Source organism: Plecotus auritus (assembly GCF_963455305.1).
Source record: "Plecotus auritus genome assembly, chromosome: 3".
Classification (NCBI taxonomy): Eukaryota; Metazoa; Chordata; class Mammalia; order Chiroptera; family Vespertilionidae; genus Plecotus; species Plecotus auritus.
The window spans coordinates 186,701,605-186,726,945 of NC_137772.1; the positions used below are offsets into that span (position 1 = coordinate 186,701,605).

Consider the following 25,341-nt stretch of genomic DNA (forward strand, 5'->3'; position numbering starts at 1 on the left):
CACACCCCCACCCTCCCCACCACCACCACCAAAACAGAGGGAGAGGGGATGGAGGTGGGAATAAATTTGGTTTAGCTTTTACGCACCGTAATTTAAATGGAATGTCTGCAGGGTTTTGAATTCTCTGATCATAGGTAAGAGAAACCTAGAGAGGCTCCCGTGGGCACTTGGCAGAACCTGAGGAGATGCTGCTCCTTGGACCCCGGAGCAGCATAATCCATTATTGCTGCTGTCCACCCGCTGGAAACTTAGACGTTTTATGAATCTATCGTAACCACAACAGAAGTCTTTTCCATTTGTTCAGTAGGTGTTAAATTCCTAGGAATGTATGATACTCGGCTATTAGAGGAAGCGACTGGGTGAACATCACATATATGCGTGCCATTTGTATGGTTGCTAAGCATGGGATAAACAGTCAAAATAGTGTGACCATAACGTTCTCCGTGGTGATACTGGATAAGCTCTGAAATGTCTTTAGGGATTCACATGCTAAAGATTAGACTCAGAAAAGGGTGTACAGTGGAAGAAATGACCCGTCTAAAGACCCGTTTTTTTTTTGTGTGTGTGTGTGTGTGTTTTTTTTTTTGGGGGGGGGGGTCATTTAACAGTTGATGCTGTGGAGAAAAATACTAATTTCTTCCCTTCCTTCCCCTTTGTGATCATACACCAAGTAGTGTTTTCCTGGGTCTCGGACTGGCTGATAATGTGGAAAATTTGTGAGGGTTGGAAACCAAATAGTACTAGCTTCTAAATCTTTGTAAATGCACAACCCTGTTAGCCTAAGGTAAAACACAGTGCTGTACGTGAATTGAAGAAAGGGGTCTGAGTCATCCTAATTCCTTTGGACTCTCCCTTGGGAACAAAAAAAGGGAAGTTAGTCTAGAACAAATTCATGGACATTTTCCCCCTTAGGGAAAATATATGCTATTCAAATGTGGTATTTAATTTGACATATGAATATATATTGAGTGGCTGTCACTAAAGAAGACACTCTGCTAGGCTGTGTCTGACATACAAAGATGTACCAGATTTCATCACACTTTTCATTTGTAAATCTAGGCAACAGAAGTAAAATGCTTTAATTGGCAAATAAACTCCCAATAGCAAGAGGTATCTATGAAGTGAATTTTAGGATTAGTTACCAAATCTTTAATTGTATTAATCAGCCACTCAGCCTCACGTGTTTTAAAGTAGATTTTCTTATAACTTATGCACCTGTGCCCTTTATCATAGGTTCCAAAATAACACTTTCAGTAGGTGATCCTTCTACTCACTGTTCGCCTAATTAGAAGCACGTCACTGGTAGGAGGTCCTCGACATTGAATAGTACAGTGGCTATTTACTTTGAATGTTAATCAGCACGGCCCAGATGGTGTCAGTTAATCTAAGGTTGCAGTGACAATTGCAGGCTTCCAGATTGTGTGTATTTTTAGTGCTTTCACATGGAGTAGCGGGAGACAAATTGAGGTAATCCCAATTAAACTCAATCTGCATTAAAGAAGTCATGAGTTACATATTTAAATAAGACATTACCCTACAGGTTTTTAAAATGTCAATAAAGAGCAAGTTTCACCACCCCTTTCTCCGTATCAGCAGTAGCAGTGATATTGATATTGAGAGTTTACCAATTAAGTTGACCGATCCCATATTTCAGTAAAATTTGTAAAGACTTAGACTTCCTGCAGCTACCAGCACTAGTTAATTTACTCTTTTGGAATAGTTTGTTAAAGACATCATTGATGTCAACATCACTAGTACACTAGAAAGTTCATTATGTGTAATTTTTAGAAATCAGATTTTCAGTCTTTTTACCACTGATTCTCCCCTCCCCTTAAAGAGATATGTCTACCTTAGCTGGTTTGGCTCAGTGGATAGAGTGTCGGCCTGTGGACTGAAGGGTCCCGTGTTCGTTTTCGGTCAAGGGCACATGCTCAGGTTGCGGGTTCCACCTCCAGTAGGGGGCGTGCAGGAGGCAGCCAATCAATGATTCTCTCTCATCATTGATGTTTCTTTCTCTCTCTCCCTCTCCCTTTCTCTCTGAAATCAATAAATATCTATAATAAAAGCATAATATGCTAATTAGACCGGACGGCCAAACAGTGCAACGACCATCCGGATGACCTTCCGGATGAAGCCAGGGCTGTGAGGGCCGAGCCCCTTGCATGAATTTTGTGCATCGGGCCTCTGGTATATATATGAAGAGATATGTCACCCACTAAATCATCTTAATGCACAATATGATTTAATACTAAAACACTTAGAGAAAATACAAAACAATATATTGGTCTCAAATATTTTTTTTTAGATATACTGTGACTAAATATATGTAATATTTTCTGAGCTGGATTTGGGTTCATTTCCAGTCAGTCTTTAATTACTACTCCATGTCCAAATGCTTTTAAGGTTTTAGAAAACTAGGTTGTTTGCAAGGCAGACCTCATAAATCATGGCTAACCAAACCCACTTAAACTTAGTCATATCACAGTTATATAGATCTGGTTTACTGTAAATAGTTGAAATAAACATTTAATACATCAATGATTTAATTTTGCATTTTGTCACTTTTAATTTGAAACTAAAATTTTAAAATAAAAGTTTTAGATGTAGTGCTGAGTAGGCAAATGGCAAAGAATTTCATTGAAGTTAATTATTAAGAAAAGAGATAGCTATGTAAAATTTAATAAGTTACATCATGATTTTCCTCTGTGATTAAGGAATTTAAATTTTAACATAAGAGCTTAAAATGAGTAAGGGACTTCGTAAGTTTTTCTCTACAGACATAAAGCAATGATTACTCAGTTAATTTATTTATAATTGTTATATCATTAAACGGCTGAGTTTTACACATTCTAATCAGTGTATAAAGAATTACAATTTAGAAACAGTGGAAATTTTTTTGTGTGACTTGTAAATTTGGAAGAAAGCAAAGTAAATCACAATGAATTCAGAAGTATGGACCATTTGAAGAAGATGCATAAGAGAATTTCTTCCTTCCTCTCCATTGTCACTCCACTGATGAATGACCTGGTTCTTATATTTCTGGTCTCAGTTTTGCTTGCTCATCAATACATGTTGTGCTTTGTCTAATTTTCTCTAAAGGGAAATGGACAACTACTTTCAAAGGCCAAACAGGTCCCAGCAAGCATCTAATTTTCTTAATTCTAAAACATCAATATTTTTGCAGTGTTAGCAGGATATTTTCTCTTGTAACAAATTAAGATCTGTAAATTCTCTTTATTTGAGCAGTAAGTCTCTGACATCTGATTCTTACAAGATTGATTTTATGTACAAAGTATATAGCTACCCATTTTATTCAAATCACATTTTCTTTAAAACCTAATCATTATTGTAATCTTGTTTAGTGGCAAAAAAAAAAAGTTATTTTGGGGGTATATCTGATTCATTTGTTGTATAAAATTCTGGCAGAAAACAAACATCATAAATATTTAATAAAATTTCCAGTGCCAATTAAAATGATCTATACTTGAAAATATAATTGTGTCCTTCCTGATTTACATTGTAATCTACTAATGATGTGCACATTAAGTCAATAGAATATAAACGCTTTGAGGACAATTGTTTGTTTACTGTTTTGTCCTTAGTGCCTAGAAAAATCTGTGGCTCCTAATGGAATCTCAATGAATAGAGGAATGAATAGTTGAATCAATGAATTTGTCCTCAAGAAGCCTCAACTTCCTTATTTATAAAATTATGGGTGGTATTTAATAACCTCCAAATCCCTTTTGTAAAGAAATTGTATATAGTTGTATGTTTGTGCCTCCAGTTTCTAATACAGTATCTTATGTAGGTAAGCATCAAAATATTTAATTTCTGGAATGAAAGGAATTACAGCACTTGAGGCATTTAGAAGCTAAAATGTAATGAGCAACATGCTCATGAAAAAGCAATGGACACCGTCACTATATTTGTGTTGTATAATAAATGTATGAGTTTATTGAAGTTCTACTAAAGTGTATATGTCTGTTTAATATATCCATGTATAGTAGTAAAAGGAAAGCCTGTTTCCTTAAGTAGAAATGAGCTTGAAAATAATATATCATTATTCAAATTGCTGTTAGTCATTCCAGTTAGAAGTAGAAATCATTGTTTTGCAGTTGTGAAAACTAATGCAGGAAAAGTTGGCAACTTCCCTACAAATCACAACTAGTTAGTGATGGAGCTAGGAACCCAGGGCTCCTAAGATCCTAGGCTCAACAAAAAGTTGGAATAAGAGGAGATCCTGGGGGCATTCATGGTGCTAAAGGGCATTGGAACAAATGTTTGTAAAGATAGACCCTTAACTATTATTGTATTGTTGGTTGTAATTAGTGGTATACCATAAGGTATCAATAAGATTTCTTAGTATACAATTATGACCCAAACCCTAAACTTTCTTTTTATTATATTTGCTGTCACCCAAATATAAGATACAGTGTTCATTTTTTACTTGAATATATGCATGCATATGCACTTAAGTATAACAACTGTTTACTCATATTCTTTGCCAAATATATAATTGATTTATTTCAACAGTAAAATCTTGTAAAAGGTTTTAGTGTGTTTCAAATACACAGCTTTGAACTGATATAATTATAAATATAGCTTTTATATGTTCATAAAAAAAACCGATAATGAAAGCAGATATTAAATTACCAGTTAAATTGTTTTTAATTTTTTTAAATATATTTTTATTGATTTCAGAGAGGAAGAGAGAGGGAGAGAGAGAGATAGAAACATCATGATGTGAGAGAATTATTGGTTGGCTGTCTCTTGCACGCCCCCCACTGGGGATTAAGCCCACAACCTGGGCACGTGCCCTTGACTTGGAATTAAACCTGGGACCCTTCAGTCCATAAGCCAATGCTCTATCCACTGAGCCAAAACGGCTAAGGTGTTTTTAATTTTTAATTAGAAAAACAATACATTAAAATTGCATTGGTTTATTTTCCCACCATATTTTAGCTAAGTAATTAACAGCCCATATTATTATTAAAATTCAGTATTATGAGCATTGAAGACAGAATATTACAAAAGAGATGAGAGTTATCTATTTAAAGATTCCAAAGTATAATTGGTATGAATGTGTCAAAGAAAACTAGACCTCCTGATAGGGAGTGTTATTAAAGATCAATAAATTATTTTACTTGTATCTAATTTGTACAATACCAATTTGTTTTGTTGGTGGAATACCCAACACTGGCCAAGTTTAGAAACAAAATCCCTGACTGAAGAGATAGCTTCTTGTTATTATCTCATACATTAGTTTTTCTTTTCCTCATAACATTAAATATCCTAAGTGGCCACTGAAGCTGTGAGAGCTGACATTAACATGACCTATGTAGACTATTAGAAAACAAAACACCACATATAATTGGAATTGTGCTGTGATGGCCTCAGAGCTACAAAAGTAGAATCATCTTGGGGTGGTTGGGATGGGATGGGGGAGGCGACTGATATTAATAACTATTTATTTCATTCAGGTACATCCTGAAGTGTGTTATAATCTACTGTCTAACATTACATCATTAAATAGAAAACAATTACAGTCAATTTTTTAAATCTTGTAAATGTCAGTTTGTTCATAGGGCAGAATTATTTTAAATGAACAGCAAAGGCTATTGTATTCTCTTTAGCCTTCATTATCCTTATAGTTCTGTTTCAGAAGTTACAAATTTAAGAGATAATTGATATAACAATATTAAAAAGCTTACTATCATTTCTAATATGTTTCTGTATGAGTTATTAATGTATACACGAAGTGGTTTTAGTCTTATACTTTTATTCAACAATTATTTATTGAGCACTTACTATGTGAAAGCCACTGTTCCAGATAGTAAAATATACTGGTGCCATTAATTGAATGCTGTGCATAGTTGTGCAAGTTAATTTAAATATCTAATTAACATACAATCACAGGTTATAAATCATTTACTCAGGAAGAGCATATATAAAGACTTTTATTATAAATTTGGATATTTGAATACCATATTGGGATATCATATTATCTTAGAGCCTAATCTAATTTTTATTGAATCTAAGATGTTATTGATTATGAGATGCACCATTATTTTACATGGTACCAGAAAAATAAAACAACCAAATGGGTTAAAGTAACTTTAAAGTTCTGAGTCTAATCTTTCTGAATGCTTTTTTGATTCAGAATTGAAGATGCCTTTGTTATTCCACTCATTATTAGACTGTACGCCATCAAGAGTGCTGTCAAGAAAGCTATTGATGCTTTTTTTTTTTTCTTAAAATAATTTATAAAAACACAAAGGCTATTTTTGTTGTGCTCCTAAGCTAGCTGTACAATTATGTGGAATGTAGGCAATGTTGCCAAACTCATCTGACACACACTATTTTCCCACCTAATCCCAACAAAAGTTTGGCTTAAAGGGTCAAAGGTATGCTTCACTGTTCTCTCCAATGTTTCCTTCCCAGCCACTGAGATTTATTCAATGGCCTTCAGTAATGATGCTTTTCCTGTGGTGCATACATAGAGAAAGCAATGGCACCATTACTTTCTGGCTATTAGTGATTGTAACAAGCAATTGATACTGATATTCACTCTGATTTCAGGAAGTGAAAATGTTTAAAAATATTGATTTTATAATCAAATCTATAATAATAAAATCGTAATACGCTAATTAGACTGGATGGCTGAACAATCTTCCAGACGACCTTCTGGATGACCTTCTGGATGAAGCCGGGGCTGCGAGGGCCAAGCCCTTTGCACACATTTCATGCATCAGGCCTCTAGTATGATATAAAGTTGTTTTTTTTTTTAATCATTTACTGAAATTCAAAACAAAGGCAAAAGCAATACTATTCAAGTGGAAACTGTAAGAGGCATTGCTGCAAGGATAAGAACATTGAATGATTATGTATTGAATTTGTAGATGAGGAAGAGACTGCTAGTTGTTTCCCAATATTCGCTTTCCCCGTCTGTTTCACAGATTGGAATCCTTTCTTTTTAAGTGGCATGTGGCAGAATTAAAAAACAAAAAACAAAACAAAAAAAAAACACAAAAAAACTTAAAAAGGACAACTTTTCTCAGTCTCGCTTGTAGTTTGGTGCAGCCACATGACTAAGTTCTGTTGCTAGGAATGTCAGCAGCAGTGATGTGCACTTCTTCCAGATTGTGCCCTTAAAATGAAAGGACTGTCACTCATCATCCCTTGTCCCTTGTTATTCTTCCTCCATTCAGCCGCCTGGAATGTGGACATGGTGTCTTGCCATCTTGGACTTGAAGGAAAAGGCAAAACCCTTTGCATAGCAAAGCAAAAATGCAGAAGAAACCAGGATTCCAGACTCCTTGAAGCTAATGTACTGCCCTGGCCTGCTTATGCCAGGACAGTTAGTTACCTGAGCAAGAAACTTCTGTCTTGTTTAAACCACTACTAATTTTGTCCCTTGTTATAGAAATCAGAAGTATGCCCTATTACAATAGTATTACCATAAGTAATTCCAAATTTTCATCTTAGCAGCAGCTTGCCTCAACTTCCCTGAGGCAGCTCACTTCAGCTTTTTTGAATAGGAGTTTTACTTTGATTTAAGTTTTATTCCCCCTCTTTCTTGACAGAATGATGCCATAAATGTGGTCAGGCAACAATGAGAAACCACCATAAAAACAAAAGGCTAGGAATATCCGTGAACTAAATTAGAATTTGATTAATTATGAGAAATAAATTTTTGTACATTTTGAAAATTTACTAGCATTTAAAAATTTGGAAACAAGATACAGAAAGTGCAGATAAGAGTATCAACGAAAGCAGTGGTAATTGGGAATTCAGAGCATGCCAGTTGGTCTATGCTTTTCTGTGTGATAATAGCCATCTGCATGGGGAGTAGATAATTAGAGTTAAGTTTTCACAATCCACAGTGAACAGGACCATGTGGATGTTATGATCTGGTTATACAGAGTTTAGTAAAAGTTCCTGAGAAATTGGCATTTTTAGGCTTACTCTGTTTTCTCAGTTTTTCAGATCTGTGTCACTTTATTTCAAGATACCAAGATGGTATAACAGAGTGTGATTTCTATAGAAAAAAAAATGAGTCAGAGATATACAGTCAAACAGATAGAGAGTGGTAGAGCAATGGTTATATATGTATGTAAGCAAACCAGAACTTGAGCAATTTTAAATCTAATTATCTTATAGCCTACTCTAATTTTTTAAAATTTCATTAACTTTTAGTCTTACCAGGATATAATAGGATGAATTTTATATAGTGGATTCTTTTTAATTATACAAAGACATTAAAGATTTTAGCCAGCAAGTCCTACTCATCAAGTTGGCCCACTGCAATGAGCAACTTCATAGTCCATATGGAAAAGGCAAGCCATTCATACTTATCACCCTGGACTCCGTGGTGGCACCTTTCCTCCAGTGATCTTCTCTTCTTCACCACCTTATCTCTTTTCTTTATGATCATGCCCAAACACTTGCTATTATGCTGAAAAAATACTATCTTAGAATTATAAATTCAGGTATCTCAGCCTACAACCAAAAACTCCTATAATTTCATCTTTCTCATGTAGAAACTTCAAAACGTTCACCTTTCTACTTCTCTGTGAATTCCCTATCAATAAAATATGGCATCACACTTATAAGGCATCCTTCATCATTGCAGTCACTTTCTCCTCTGAGGTTTATCACAGTCTCCTGGATAGGGAGGGACCTCATTCGTGGACAAATTCATCTGTCTCTCTATCCCTACACCAAAGCAATTGAATAACTAGGCGATTTTAAAACCAGGCAGACTAGTATCACTCTATTAGTATAAAATTTCAAAAGAAGCTTCAAATTTGACCAAAAATTCTATTTTTTTCCTATTGAGTTTTCTTTTGTCCTCTATGTTCCTATTTCAAACTTTCCCACTCTAGTTAAATATTCCAAACTATTCCCAAATAACTGGTGGTTAACCCTAACTTCCACTTTAGAGAGAAAATACAAACAAGAATTTACTTGACTTCCTACCAAAGACATACAAACTTACCTTATTCCAGAACCACACTGCTTAGAAAGGAAGAAGCGATCCAATTATTTTACCTTTGCGTCAGCCCCCATCCATTTTCGTGTGTTATGGGACTTCATTATTAATTATTCACTCTGCTTAACTTTCTATCTCTTTCTGTCTACTCATTCCTTCCCATAAGTTTTAAAACGTACTTAAGTATTACACTTCCTACTAAAAGTACCTTCATCAATGCCACATTCTACTCGAGTTGTTGCTCTAACTCTCCTCTTTTCCTAAATCTGGTTTCCTGAAGGAATTATCTACTCCTAGAATTCACATCCTCACTCCATTAATCTAGTTAACACCTTTGTTTCACTAGCCTCATTGAATTCATTAAAGACCTACTTGTTAAAGTTAATAGTTACTTAACCCTCAAATTATTCTCCTTCAGACTTATGAAAACACATTGATCTGATTTTTTTTTTATACTCCTACTCTTTACCAAACTTTATCCATGCAGGCTTTTTGTTCCTTAAAGTTATATTTGTTAAATATTGGTGTAATCAGGATTTTGTGGAGGAGTTTATCTTCTCTTTCTTGGATTCATATTCCACTATTTAAGTAAGTCCTTCAATTTTATCTTGAGTTGCAGTTTGCTCAGAATTTCTACTAGCATGACCACAGGTACTGGAAACTCAGTAAGGCCAAAGCTGAAGTCAGGGTCTACCTTACATCATCATCCTGTTTGTCTCCTAAAGTGTCACATTCTTGTCCTTCAGTCCACACTCTTTCACTACAGCTTTGACTTCCCAATTATCTCCGGAATCTGATCTTTTTCCCCATTTGAGAAACCCTCATTTGGAGCCGCTATAATCTTTATGTGGATGACTATTGTAATTCTGTTAGGTAGTTTCTCTTCTACTCTGGCTTTGCACTCTTATCTTCTCCCTAGTCAGAGCAGCATTTCTGAAATGTATACTGGACCATTTCAGTAATTGACTTAAAAATGTTACTAGGGCTACTTGTTTTTCTCTGCACTAAATCCAAAGTCATAATATTCTTTATATCATGGTTAAATGTTGAATCACAATCACAAAAGAATCATTTAAAACATTTTGATGACTTTATAAATCCTCCCATAATCTTTTGATAGATTATTTTTTATTTTGTTAAGCAGATTTTGTTGAAAAAATCTAAGTATTAAACAGATTTTTAAAATATTTTTAATGATTAGTCATAATTGCAAGGAATGTAAAATTATATAAAATGCAAGAAGCTTATTTTTATAGTATTTTTTTCATTTTTCAAAAAATAAAATTGTATTTAATCTACCTTCTTTCACTTGTTGCTATTGAGGGGAAATACCTTGTCCCCTTGCTTTATATTTCTGGATGGAAGGAGATGCAAGATGGGAATATTTATGGAACCTTATCCCACTCCCATCTCTGAGATATGACTTAGCAGTTACCCTTCCTTTGAGGTGTATGCTCGGGAAACAAATATTCTCTGCTCCTCCATGTAGTGAATTTTACAGGATTGAGTCGTGATGGGGAACACCTATGGTTGTCCAGCCAGGCCTGTGCCCGTATGGGTAAGTTTAATTAATTCAAGGTGATATATTAGCAAGTCCACTTCCTAATAGACCTAAGGTGATATTCCCAAGTATTTTAATTGCTACCAGCTTGAATACTATGTCTGTCCCTCAGCTGTGCTATGCACAAATAAGTAGTAAAATAGAATGTTATTTATTAGCTTCCTAAACATTAACATTTACTTAGAAATATTGATCTCCATTATAAAAAACTCACTCTTCAGTACCAGATACCATCACAAGATGAGTCTCTGGAGAAACCAAGATGGCAGCATAGGTAAACACCTGAACTGCTGCCTCGCACAACAATTTCAAAACTACAACTAAAAGACAGAACGGACACCATCCAGAACCACAGGAAAGCTGGCTGAGTGAAAATTCTACAACTTGAAGGAAAGAGGAAAGCTCACAGAGAATTGGAGGTACGGCAAAGGGGCTTTGTGCGCGCAGAGAGGAAGGGCGGCTGAGAGCCTGGCTGACTTTCTCTGGCGGAAGGGGGAAGGAAGCTTCCGACCGCACTGAACCCCAGTTCTGACAGCACTGAACCCCAGTTCCGGGCAAACCCCTGGGGACCCACGCTCTTACGGGGGGAGTCTGGACTCTCGGGCGGAGACTCGGGAGCCGGGGAAGGCGGAGGACTGAAAGTGCCCGTGCACGCGCGCCAGTGCGCACAAAGGCTGCGGAAGTTGCCACAGGCTTTCCCTAGTGGAAGGGAGTCAGAGGATTCTGACTGCACTGAGCCCCAGTTCTGACTGCAGTGAACCCCAGTTCCAGGCGAGCCCCTGGGGACCCACGCTCTTGTGGGGGAGTCTGAACTCTCGGGCGGAGACTCGAGCTGGGGAAGGCGGAGGACTGAAAGCGCACATGCGTGCAAGGGCAAGGCTGACAGGAAGCCAAGACTGAGACTCCACCCCATCCAAGCTGAGCACAGAGGCTATTGCAATTTGGCAAGTCTAATCCTATAAGGCTGTCTCCGGCACCGAACTTCTCCCAGCATAGACACAGCTGATCCTTACAGCCAACTGGCCCGGAGGTGAATTCTTCCCAGTGATACCAACAACAATAAAGACTTAATTACAACAAGGCTGTACACACAGTCCACAAAGGGGTGCACCAAGAGTGTCAACCTCAGGTTAACTGGGGAAGCAGACCCACTGGGCCATATTGGAAACCTAGCACAAATATCTACCTTACCAACTCAGGGAATCAGTGAAAATGCGGCGTCCAAGAATCAGATCACAAATGAAAGAAATGGAGGAAAACAAACGACTGGATATAGAATTCAAAACCATGGTTATAAGACTTTTAAAGAATATCCTAGAAAAGGCCGATAAATATAACGAGACCCTCGAAGATATGAAAAAGGACCAACTAGAAATTAAACATACACTGACTGAAATAAAAAATATTATACAGAGACCCAGAAACAGAATAGAGGAACACAAGAATCAAGTCAAAGAATTGAAATACTAAGAAGCAAAAAACACTCAACCGAAAAAGCAAAAAGCAAAAAAAAAAATCCAAAAAGTTGAAGATAACGTAAGAAGACTCTGGGACAACTTCAAGCGTACCAACATCAGAATTATGGGGGTGCCAGAAGAAGAGAGAGAGCAAGATACTGAAAACCTATTTGAAGAAATAATGACTGAAAACTTCCCCCACCTGGTGAAAGAAATAGACTTACAAGTCCAGGAAGCCCACAGAACCCCAAACAAAAGGAATCCAAAGAGGACCACACCAAGACACATCATAATTAAAATGCCAAGGGCAAAAGACAAAGAGAGAATATTAAAAGCAGCAAGAGAAAAACAGTTTTAATTACCTACAAGGGAGCACCCATACGACTGTCAGCTGACTTCTCAACAGAAACTATGCAGGCCAGACGGGAGTGGCAAGAAATTTTCAATGTGATGAATAGCAAGAACCTACAACCAAGATTACTCTACCCAGCAAAGCTATCATTCAGAATTGAAGGGCAGATAAAGAGCTTCACAGATAAGAAAAAGCTGAAGGAGTTCATCACCACCAAACCAGTATTATATGAAATGCTGAAAGGTATTCTTAAAGAAGAGGAAGAAGAAAAAAGTAAAGAGAAAAATTATGAACAACAAATACATATCTATCAACAAGTGAACCTAAAAATCAAGTGAATTAAAAACCTGAGGAACAGAATAATCTGGTGAATATAATAGAATCAGGGGCATAGAAAGGGAGTGGACTGATAGCTCTCAGGGGGAAAGGGGTATGGGGGGTTCATGAAGAGAATGGACAAAAATCATACACCTATGGATGAGGACAGTGGGGGGGAGGTAAGGGCAGAAGGTGGGGTGGGAAATGGGTGGAGGGGAGCTATGGGGGGAAAAAGGAGAAATAATTGTAATAATCTGAATAAAGATTTATTTAAAAAAAAAAAAAAAAGATGAGTCTCTGCTCTCCTTTCTAAACTGTGACCCAACTTTCAATTTATACCCAATCCATGTCTTTGCCTCTTTTCTCCTCAGTACTTACTCTTGGTTTAAAAAAAGATAATTGATAATAATAGCAACCCATTTTCATATATATTATGTGAATTACTTAAATACTTTATATACATTTTCTTATTTAAATCTCACAACATTTCTATGAAATAAATATCCCTACTTTACTGAGGTTCTTAAAACCTAAACAGCTTGCCCAAAAATCACACAATGGTGGAGTTGACATTTGAATCCATGTCTAAATTGTTCCACAGTATAAGCTGTTATACTATCTTCTTAGTAGAAGTGTTTCTGCATATTCCCTCCAAATCAGTCAACTTTAGGTCAGTCAGCCACCTTGAACTCCACAGACATTTGAGTTTTTTTTTTAGACAACTCCCAAAATATATACTCAGTAGTTCAATAAACATTTTTGACTTTGTGATATATACTAGACGCTAGAAATAAGAAAGTGAATAAATTTGGATTTTGTTCTGAAGGATAGGGGAGTGAGTGTATTGGCAGTATGGGAACATTTGGAAAAGCAAAATAAGTACAGATCCATAATCCCTTATTCACAATTATGAAACCTCAAAATCCTGAAAACTGAACATTATTTTGTAAATTATGACAATTTGGTATTAACACCTCACCTGAATTGGCATTAACTACTTACAGTCTTCAATCATCCCACTCAGTGTTAACTAATTCATATAGCTCATTATAGATATATTAATGTGTTTAATTACTAGATGTTATCCCGGATAATGTGTACCATGTTACCTTTGTAATATCCAAAAGAAAATAATTATAATTTTGAAACATATCATGTTCTAAGAGTGTGGGTTAAAGAATTATAGGCCAGTCAATTATTATAATACTAGTGTTAGAGTGGTGGGTGTGCTTTAAAAGCCTGTAGGAATAGGAGAAGCAGAGAGAGCTTCAGGCAAGAGGCATTATTGTATCTTATTATTGAAGAATGAATAGGAATTTTCCAGGCAGCCAAATAGGAGGAGAAAATATAGTGGAGCTACATGAAACAGCCTGGACAAATTCCTGAGAGAGTAATGGTGTAGTCAGAGTAAGAAGTATAGGTAGGAGAGTAGCAGAAGAATGAAGCTGGGTCAATAGCCAGGAGTCAAATCACAAAGATGCTATGGAATGCCATGCAAAGTTTGGCTAAGGGGTGACCTGAAAGGATGTTAGACTAAGAGAGCTAAGACAGTGAATATATAACTCAGTTGCCAGGACATGACTTGGTTTTTCTTCATGCTACCCTGGAATTATTGATAGCACAGCCTTTCACTTTCAAAAGTGACTTGGTTGAAATGTTTTATGGTTCCTCCAAATGATAGAACCAGATATTGATTTTAGAAAGAAAATTGTCAGCAATGGGCAAGATGGAACTGGGGTCAGAGATTTCCACAGGGCTTTTCTCTAAGATGAGAACAACCTTATGCATGCCAAAGCCCATCACTAAGGAACAAGGGCATAAGAGAATTTCATAAAATCCTTGTGGGTGGAGTAATAAAAGATCTCTAATGTCTGACCCCTCTTAGTAAGAAAGGAGGAGTGTTCCGTTATAGACTGAAAACTACTTTCCTCCTTTTCCCTACCTCACATTGTCCCAGTTTTCTTATATCTTGGTGTTTGGAGAAGTTAGACTGTTGGAGAAGTTAATTTGGTTAAAATATTCATAAAATACAATGTAAATGGGGCTGAAAATACATGAAGATTAGGAAGCCAGCCCTAACTGGTTTGGCTCAGTGGATAGAGCATTGGCCTGCGGACTGAAAGGTCCCAGGTTCAATTCCGGTCAAGGGCATGTACCTTGGTTGTGGGCACATCCCCAATATGAGGTGTGCAGGAGTCAGCTGATCGATGTTTCGCTCTCATCAATGTTTCTAACTCTCTATCCCTCTCTCTTCCTCTCTGTAAAAAATCAATAAAATATATTTTTTTTAAAAATTAGGAAGCCATAATTGTCATATTTGTTCTTCCATTTTAAAACCATAGTTAAGCCCTGACCGGTTTGGCTCAGCGTCGGCCTGCGGACTCAAGGGTCCCGGGTTCGATTCCGGTCAAGGGCATGTACCTTGGTTGCGGGCACATCCCCAGTGGGTGGTGTGCAGGAGGCAGCTGATCGATGTTTCTAACTCTCTATCCCTCTCCCTTCCTCTCTGTAAAAAATTAATAAAAATAAATATATTAAAAAAAACCATAGTTAATAGGAAGCACCATAATTTTATATTTTTTTGTCTTTCCCACAAGTATGCTGCTGATGAAAATAAAAAGTAAAAATAAAGTGAAGTACAAAATATAAAATATGATCAGACATTCTTCACCAAGGGAATATAAATGGGAAATATATTCAATTATTGATGACTGGAAAGTGAGGAAAATATTAATGTCTCTATATCACATCATATCAAATTAATATTTATCCTTATAATTAAGTAGCAGTAAAAACTTGGAATTATTTTAATTTCTGAATGGATTTTCATTAGCTACAAATTGGGAGTGTAAACAGAACCATTTTATCTTACTAATCAGGAAAATGTAAATTAAAATAAGGTATCATTTCTCCCATCAGATAAGTGAAAATTAAAGTACAACAATATTTCTCTGAGATTATAGGAACTGACAAACTCACGTGATGTTTTTGTTACAGCCACTCTGGGGTCAATATTTGGAAATATCTAGTAAAACTAGATATGTGCATAACCTGTGACCCTACAATTCTTTCTGGATATTAACCTTAGAGAAACATCCCCAAATATGCATATGGAAGAGGGTACAAGGACACTAATTATAGTTGTGTTGTAATAGCATGACATTGGGCATAAACTACATATCCATTATGATGACGTATTATAGAGTGTTATGTGACATGAACTTGGACCTCAAGTGTTGCTGAATAAAAAAAAAATAAAGCAAACTGAAGAAATATGAAGTAAACCACTTATGTAAAAAGTATGTTTTTGTTTTTATATATGTATTTTTATTTATTTCAGAGAGGAAGGGAGAGGGAGAGAGAGATAGAAACATCAGTGATGAGAGAGAATCATTGATTGGCTGCCTCCTGCACTCCCCCTACTGGGGTTCGAGCCCATAACCCGGGCATGTGCCCTTGACTGGAATCAAACCCAGGACCCTTCAGTCCACAGGCTGACGCTCTATCCACTGAGCCAAACCAGGTAGGGCTGTAAAAAGTATGTTAAACAATTCTGTGTTTTTATGTTTTTCAAGAGATATTTTTGTTTATTAGTGCTTGGCCTGCATAGATACACACCTAACTGAGATCAGTGGTTGCTTCTGGGGAGGAAAAGAACGCCTGGATTTACAGCGCCGGTTGAAGGAAATTAGGTTTATTCTGTATTCGTTTGCTAAGGTTGCCAAAACAAAGTTCCGCAGGCAGAGTTGGCTTGAGGTAAAGGTGTCAGGAAGGGTTGATTTCTTCTGAGTTCTCTCGTCTTAGCTTGCAGAGGGCCACTTTCTCCCTTTGTCTTCACATGGTCATCCCTCTGTGAGTGTCTCTGTCCCAATCTCCTCTTCTTGGAAAGACGCCAGTCATATTGGATGAGGGCCCATCCATATGACCTTATTTTACCTTAATCACTAATTTAAAGGCCCTATCTCCAAATGCAGTCACAGTCTGAGGAACTGGGGGTTAGGACTTCAACATACGAATTTGGATGGGGTAGAGGAACAGACATAATTCAGCTTATAACATATTCCTAACATTTTTATTTAAAACAAATGAAGAAATTGGATTCATATTTGACATGGAAACTAAATTAATTTGTGAAATAAATTGCAAAGGTATTTGAATCTAGAACAATTTTCCTTCATAGGAAATCTATTTGGTCTTCAGAACTTGAAGAATACTAGAACACCGGATTGCTAGCATTGGTTAATTAGGAATATGAAAATGGAAGAAGGTAGGGATATATTTACTTTTTTAAAATAGACTTAAATTTTTAGAATGGTTTTAGATGTACAGGAAAAATTATAAAGATAATGCAAATTTTCTTTTATTATGACTTTATGTTAGAATAGTACATTTATTGCAATTAATGAACCAGTATTGGAACATTGTTAACTGAAGTGTATACTTTATTCAAATTTCCTTAGTGTTTACCTAATATCCTTTTTTATTCCAGGATTCCACCTAGGATACCACATTGCACTTAGTTGTCATGTCTCCTTAGTCTCCTCTTGGCTGTGACAGTTTCTCAAACTCTATTTTATTTTTGATGACCTTGACAATTTTGAAGAGTACCAGTCAGGTATTTTGTAGAATGCTCTACTACTGCAATTTGTCTTATGTTTTTCTCATAATTGGACTCAGGCTACAGGTTTAAGGGAGGAAGACCACAGAGGTAAAGTGTCATTTCCATCAGGTCATATGAAGTGTACATGCTATCAATACGATTTATCACTCTTGATATTCAACTTGACCACCTGGGTGAGGCTTCTCCACTGTAAAGTTACACCTCTTTTACCCCTTTCCATACTGTATTCTTTGGCAGGAAGTTACTGTATGCAATCCACACTTGAGTAAGGGCATGTGCTCCACCTTCCTGAGGGCAAAATATCTCCATAAATTGTTTGTAATTCTTCTGCATAATTAATGTGTCAGTTCTCTCCCATTTATTTAGTCGATCTTATTAATGTTTGTATTATATTTCTTTGAATCATTTTACATAATAAGTATATATTAATTTGTAAATATTTTGCAATAAGAATATTGTAAAGGGACTTAGATAACAAATCCTAAGCTAGTTTTGGACTTTGGAAATTAGGAGTATGCAAGGTTATCAAACTATGGGGTTTGAAAATATAGCTAATAGTTTACACATTCTCTATGAGTAATATGTTATTCTCATTTACACTATATAAAGTGGTTTATACAAATATTTAACATTATTCCCTGCTCAGAGAGAGAGAGAAAGTTGAATTAAAGGTGAAGCAAATGAAGCTTTTTCTGCTTATGCAGTTTCTGAGTTTCTTAAGCTTCATGACTTCATGGCATTTTGCAAGTAGCCAACCTTCATTTTGCAAACTCTTGGACCCCTTGTCATGTCCTTGGAAATAATATGCATCTATCATGCTTTTTTGGTATACAATCAAAACTTTCTCTGAGATGGGATTTTTCAAATATGTCCTTTGAGAATTTTCTGACATAATTACTAACTTCTTCTCCCTACTAAGATAACTTAAAATTAAATTTTTGAAATTCTAAATGAGGAAGCTATTATTAATAGTTACAATGTAAAATCACCTCACCACTTCTGCTCTTTTATATACGTATCGATGAACTAATATTTCTTCACATTGTAATTTTTCCCCAGATATTTCAGTCAGCTTGTTAGCAGTCGTCGTCAGCTTCTGTGGCCTGGCCCTGTTGGTGGTCTCTCTTTTTGTCTTCTGGAAGTTGTGCCGGCCTTGCTGGGAGAGCAATCCCGTGCCCTCAGACATCAATGCTGTCCCGCAGACCCCTGAGAGTGCTCCTGCCGAAGAAGTGCTTGAGACTGAAGAGAAGAAAGAGCTTAAAGAAAATGGAAAGCCAGCACTGAAAGCTATTGAGCCTGCAATAAAAATCAGCCACACTTCCCCCGATATCCCAGCAGAAGTTCAAACTGCTTTAAAAGAACATTTGATTAAGCATGCACGTGTGCAAAGACAAATTACTGAGCCTGCATCTTCAACCCGGTAAGGGAAGTTGAAACATTTAAAACTGTGTGTGTGTGTGTGTGTGTGTGTGTTATGTATGTGTTATGTATGTGTGTTGTGTGAGTATTGTGTGATTTCAGAAGAGAGAAAAACAGATGGAAAAAGGAGAAAAAAAGATAAACAGAAGAAATGAGAAATACATATGAGACATAATTGGATAGAGGGAATGGGTAGGACAAATGATTATTATTGACTCTTTCCTTTGAAATATCATTAGTTGATAATTACTGCTTATAATCTTTCAATTTAGTTGAATTCAACCAATAAATATCAAGAAAACAGACATGGCATGATATCATCTAGAAGTTCACAATCAAAGCCTAGGAACAGAGGTTGATGTTGAGTCTACAGTTGTTTAGCACGACACCATAAACGTGGGGTTGCTGGAAATGTTCATTGCTTCTTTGAATTTACATAGACCATACTCTTACACTGGACAGAGTATGGTAGGTTCCACGAGAGAGCTCTGTTGAATATCAGGAACAGACATGAAAGGAACAAAGAGAGAGACATTTTACCTCAGCCTGGAAAAAAATTATTTAAAATTTGCTTGAATGAAAATAAGTTGCTATAGTGTATTTTAGATTGTGTTAACTGTAAAGGAAGAAGAGATTCTTATGAGGAGTCGTTTTTTCCTACTAAATGTGTGTGGTCTTCAATCCTTAAAATATATAATAAGCCATATATATATATATATATATATATATACATATATATATATATATATATATATGTGTGTGTATATATATATATATATATATTTTTTAAGGCTTCATTTTGTATTGCTTCTTTTTAGTAATCTATACTAATAAAAGGGTAATATGTTAATCAGACCGGATCAACTAGACGTCTTCCGGACGTCCGATGTCCTTCCAGATAAAGCCGGGCCCGGCCCAGGGGAAGCCACCCTGGAGGCAGAGAAGCCGCCCCAGTTGCGGTCCTGGGTGCCTATGGCCCAGGACGGAGGCAAAGAAGCTGCCCACGGTCCCAGGTGCCTGCCCGGGTGAAGCCGGCTCAGGTCTCAGGTGCCTGCAGTCAGCCAGAGGGAGGGAAGCCTGGGTCCCAGTTGCCTGCAGCCAGCCAAAGCGGGGAAGCCTGAGCCCCGGTGTGGGGGCCAAGGCAGAGGCAGTTACGGGCTATCAGGCAGGCAGGTGAGTAGTTAGGGGCATCAGGCAGGCAGGCAGAGTGGTTAGGGGCATTCAGGCAGGCAGGCCAGAGGTTAGGAGCTAGCGTTCCCGGATTGCGAGAGGGATGTCCGATTGCCAGTTTAGGCCCAATCCCTCTAAATTGGCAGTCGGACATCCCCCAAGGGGTCCCGGATTGCAAGAGGGTGCAAGTTGGGCTGAGGGATGCCCCCTCCCCCATGCATGAATTTCGTGCACTGGGCCTCTAGTATTAAATATGTTCTCAGAACTTTATTTGTAGATTGAAAACTAGCAAGATATATTTCCCAACCTAATTAATAGCTTCATAGCATGTCTGTAAATATATATTAGAGCAAAAGCAATTGTTTATCACCTGTTATGACTTTTATACTTTTTTTTTAACATGGAAAAAGATCAGGAGGAAGTGTTTTCAGAATAACCTTTGTTTGAACCTTTATTTTATTAATTGTTATTAATTTATAGATTGCTGGTAAATTGAACAGAATAAAAATAGATTACTTAACTGAATTTTAATTATTATATTGCATAATTGAGAAGAAAACAGTTTTCCCTCTAAACAACTTTTGTTGTTATTGGATTGTTTATGAGATACCTAATTTTTTGGGAAGAAAGCATTCAATTAATTTATTAATTCAGTGATATTTATTGAACACTTGTTATGTGCCAGGCATTTTTCTAAACATCTGATATATATTAGGGAACAAAATGGCCAAAAATTCCTACCCACATTCTTGTGAAAAAGAACCACACAACATAACTAAGTAAATTACATGATGTATTAGAAGGTAATAAGTTCTATAGAAAATAATAGTGCCAAATAAAGAGATTGTTGGGTCTAAATGGGAGAGGGGTAGCATTGTAATTTCAAATATGATAGTATGGAGTTTGCTGAGATGTTTCGGCAAAAAACTTGAAGAGGTGGGAGGGTGAGCATGAGAGTGCCTGGGAAGAGCTCTCCATGCAAAGGCCCTGAAGCTAGAACTTGCCACTTGTGTTCCAACTGCAGCCAGGAGGCCAAGATGGAGAATGCTGGGAGAAAAATCAGAGTTGTAATAGGAGCTGAAACATTTGAGCTAAAACATTTTTGGCTTTTACCCTGAGTAAAATGAGAAGCCACTTAAGGGTTTTTTTTTCAAAGGGGTGGCATGATCTGACTTATGCTTTGAAAAGATAATTCTGTTGTTTTGAAAATGAACATTGACAGAGGCACAAGGATAGAAATAGAAAGGCCATTATGGAGGCTATATAATCCAGACCACAGGTGATGGTAAGTGAGACCAGGAAGGTGGTATTAATGATGGTAAGAACTGGCTGGATTCAGGATCTATTTTGAAGGTAGAACAAACAGACTATCTTTTTTAAAATACAATTTTATTGACCTCAGAGAGGAAAGGAGAGGGAGAGAGATAGAAAAATCATAATGAGAGAGAATCATCAATTAGCTGCCTCCTGAACGCCCTTCTCTCTCTCTCTCTCTCTCTCTCTCTCTCTCTCTCTCTCTCTCTCTCTCACACACACACACACACACACACACACACACACACCACTGGGGATCGAGCCTGCAGCCCTGGCGTATGCCCTGACCGGGAATCGAACCGTGACCTCCTGGTTCATAGGTCCACACTCAACCACTGAGCCACTCTGGCTGGACTAAACAGAATACCTTGACAGATTAGCTGAGGCATATGAGTAAAAAGAGGGGAGTCAAGGAAGACTCCTAGGCCCTGGCCTGAGCAGCTGGAAAGATCACGTTGAGATAGACAAGACTGTAGATGGGGTGAGTGGGAGATCTATTTCTGTTGAGTTTCAGAATTCTATGAGAAATCAAAGTGGAGAATTTGAGTAGGCAACTGGATAATACTTGAATTCTGGAGAGAATCTGTGATACGTATATAAATTTGGGTTACAGGGGTTACAGCTAATGTCCAGAAACAAGAGATGATATCATCAAAGAGGTGATTGTGGATTTAAAAAAATAGAAAACCAGAGATGAATTTGTGAGGGACTCTAGTGTTAAGACATAAGGAACACATAGTAGAATGAGAAGTAGAGATGCATGAAGTAGGAGGGAAGCCAGGAGGAAATAACCCAGAAACCAAGTGAAGAGAGTATGTGAACAAACAGGAGTGACTCCGATCTTCCCAGCTTGGTTGAGGACTGTGGATTGACCTGTGAGTTTAGTAATATGCGGGATTCATTGGTGATGTTCTCAAGATCAGTAATGCTGGAGTTGGGATGTGAAAAACTAATTAGAGTGGGTTTAAATAGAATGGGAAGAGATAAACTAGACGGTGAACATTCCATCCTTAACTCTTTCAAGGAATTTGCTGCAAATGTGTTAGAGAAACAGAGCAGCACAAAGAGAGAAAGTGAGGTGAATAGAAGGTTCCTTTAAGATAGGAGAAATAAGAGTATGCTGTTATGCTTATGGCAATAATCTAATAAAGAGGGAGAATTATGCAGGAATTAGAGAGGAGCATTCTTGAAGGTAACATGAGAGAAAAAGGGAATTAGTCTACAAGTGGAGGGATTGGCTTTAGATAGGAGCATAGGTGGTTAATTTTATATCAACTGGAAGGCAAAATATACGGGTACAGATTCAGATAGAAGTGTTGATGAGGTATTGTGAGTCTGGAAGGTTTCTGCTCTTTGCCTCAATTTTCTTAGTGAAGTGCAAAATCTGGTCATTAATGGAGACTGGGACTGAGGAAGAAGTTGACGAATGTGTAAAGAAAGGTGGGAAAGTGTGAAATAGTCTTCTTGAGATCTAGAGATTTAAGAGAGAGAATTGATTGCTGTGCAGCAATAGGGTCAACATGAGAAATGTGGTCTTGAATTTGAAGTGAAACTGTGAGAGTTGTTTTATGTTTTACTCCAGTCAAATTCACTTGCACATGTGCAGGTGTAGCAATGATGGAAAATTGAATTTAACTGGTGCTGTGGTTTTGCTCCAGAACTAAGAAAGTAGAGAGCAATAAGGGAATTGGGGATGTATGCATAGAATGGCTTTAATGACTAATCGTGGGGTTGAAACTGGGTAAAGAGGGAAAATTATATTAAGGCATTCATGATTATGAAATGGTAGTAAGATCTATGGATTGGAGGTTCTGTTGAGTTGGGAAAGTTGTCTAAGTTGGAGTAGAAGAGATAAGATGTTGATCAGAGAGAGGCATGCATCAAGTAATATTGACTATATCTAGCTACTTTCAGGTGTTCAGATAAGATGGGGAAAGCTTTTCCTTCACCATCTGAAAAAGTACTTGGGTGGTGCTTTCCTAGATTTGAAGGGTAAGAATGGGATCAGAAATAATCAAATGGCCTACACTTGGATTGGTTGAATATTTGTGTGACACTAAATAGCCACTTATCTCTGTCATTCCAAAAGAAAGAAGAGAAGAAAAAGCAAGCAAGAGGATCTGTGTTGTCATGGTAATAGTTTAACATTGTAATAATTAAAGCTTCTCTTAGCTGACTAGCTCAACTGTGACTTAGAATATGCACTATTTACCCTATAATTAGGGCACTGGCTTACTAGAACAAAAATGTTACTACTCTGATTCCTGTTAGAAAGGGGCTCTTTACAGCTCTACAATTATATTCTGAAGCATAAGAAAGAAATTACTGATTTTTAGGGAGAGGATAGAAGATTAAAATTTCATTATATTGAAAAGTATAAGTGAGTGTGAAGTTATGGAACCAATCTATAAAAAATGAGGAATTAATTTTTAGGGGTTTTTTTTTGCTTACAAAAATAAAAATTGGTGCATAAGTGAAAATGATTTTTGATAGAAATATTAGATTATTTAATAAAATATTCAAAATCTATTAGGAACATTGAATATTTAAACTGGGTTATACCAGGCCCTTTTAACAATTCACAATAATATGTACTACCTGTATGCCTTTTTACATTCTTACTTCATAAATGCTCTCTGATGGTTCCTTGACACTAATTTAGCCCCTGATTTTGATCCAGTATATCTCAAGGTCAAAATATATTTAATAGTATCATTAATGCATTTAAATGGGATCAATTTGTGTGTCAGATTATTTCAAGTGTAAGCCAATAAAGATAGATATAGGCATAGGTATAGGTATAGATAGTTTCTGCATATATCTGTATCTATATCTTTAACTATAATATTGGGTCTTAAACTCAGTATGGTTTTGATTAGGAGCTAATTCCCTCATATAAGATAGAATAGTCTTACTATATTTCTTTACATAGAAATAATATTTTTATTATTATCATATCTTAATTAGTTTTCAATGTTTAATACAGCATAAATTACCTTACAAATTTCTTTTTGGTACTTAGTATTTTCAAAACATGTTGTTTCATATAAAATAAAAACTGTAGAATTAATAAGAATTTTGTATATGTCTGATCATAACTTATGAATTAAACATCTTTGCTTTCTTTCAATTTGTGGTAACTAGCTAAAAATGTTTAAAACATCTCAAATTATTTGAACCAAGTAAACTTTGTACTTTAGTGGATTAAATAATGTCATATTTCATGTGTAAGAAGAAAAACTTAATAAAATATATACTATAAATATTGTTAATTATTTTATACTAGTGGCCCAGTGCATTAATTTGTGCACATTGAAAGGAAACTAATTAGAAGAAATATTTTAATATCGCTATTTGCCCTTTCTTTATAATAGAAGTGCCAACCAAATTCACGATCAACAATGACAGATCGAAACACACATGTGCGATTGGCAAGTACCTTATATGTACGAGTCAACTTAGCCTTTTATATTTATACTAGAGGCCCAGTGCACGGATTTGTGGGGTCCCTCAGCCTGGCCTGTGCCCTCTCACCAGCCTGGAATCAGGCCGAAACCAGCAGTCCAACATACCACCGAGGGATGTAGTAGTGCACGAAGTGGCAGGCGGCTGGGGAGGAGCCTGAGCCCTGGCTGGGTGCTGTGGCACTCCCGCTCATCCTGACCCCGCTGCTTCTGCTGTGGCCGCTCGATAAGCTCGCTGAGAGGACCCCTGCTGTAGGAGCACACTGACCACCAGGGGCAGCTCCTGTGTCGAGCATCTGCCCCCTGGTGGTCAGTGCACATAATAGCTACTGGTTAAACGGTTGACCGGTTGAACGGTTGCCCGGTCACTTAGGGTTTTATATATATAGATAGAATAAAGTTGCTTAATTAGACCAGCTTTCTGATTTAGCTAAACTTTTCCAGCCCAGTGAAGCACCCCAACTTCTCTTTCAGGTAATTGTCAACAACACAGCGGTAAATATTTACACAAAGCAGATTATTATTGTAGATCATGCAGAGAGAACAAAGGGTAAAATATTTAACTGCAGCAGTGTTTGACTATATTCTGAGCAGTGAGAAAACCTGAAGTCATTTTCAAGGTCCACCATTTCTTACTTCTTTTCAGTTGGGTCAAGTTTCTAACCTTTCCAAA

At 36.8% G+C, this 25,341-nt stretch overlaps 1 protein-coding gene across 1 annotated transcript in view; it reads left to right on the top strand.

Moving 5' to 3' along the window:
- The window catches only part of SYT10 (synaptotagmin 10), a gene marked incomplete at its 5' end in the record, with an annotated part of 67,796 nt that overhangs the window by 1,351 nt on the left and 41,104 nt on the right, over positions 1-25,341 (top strand). The window contains one exon of the mRNA XM_080662783.1: positions 18,361-18,721. Within this exon, the coding sequence (XP_080518909.1) occupies positions 18,361-18,721 (361 nt within the window). The remainder of the gene's footprint in view (positions 1-18,360; positions 18,722-25,341) is intronic.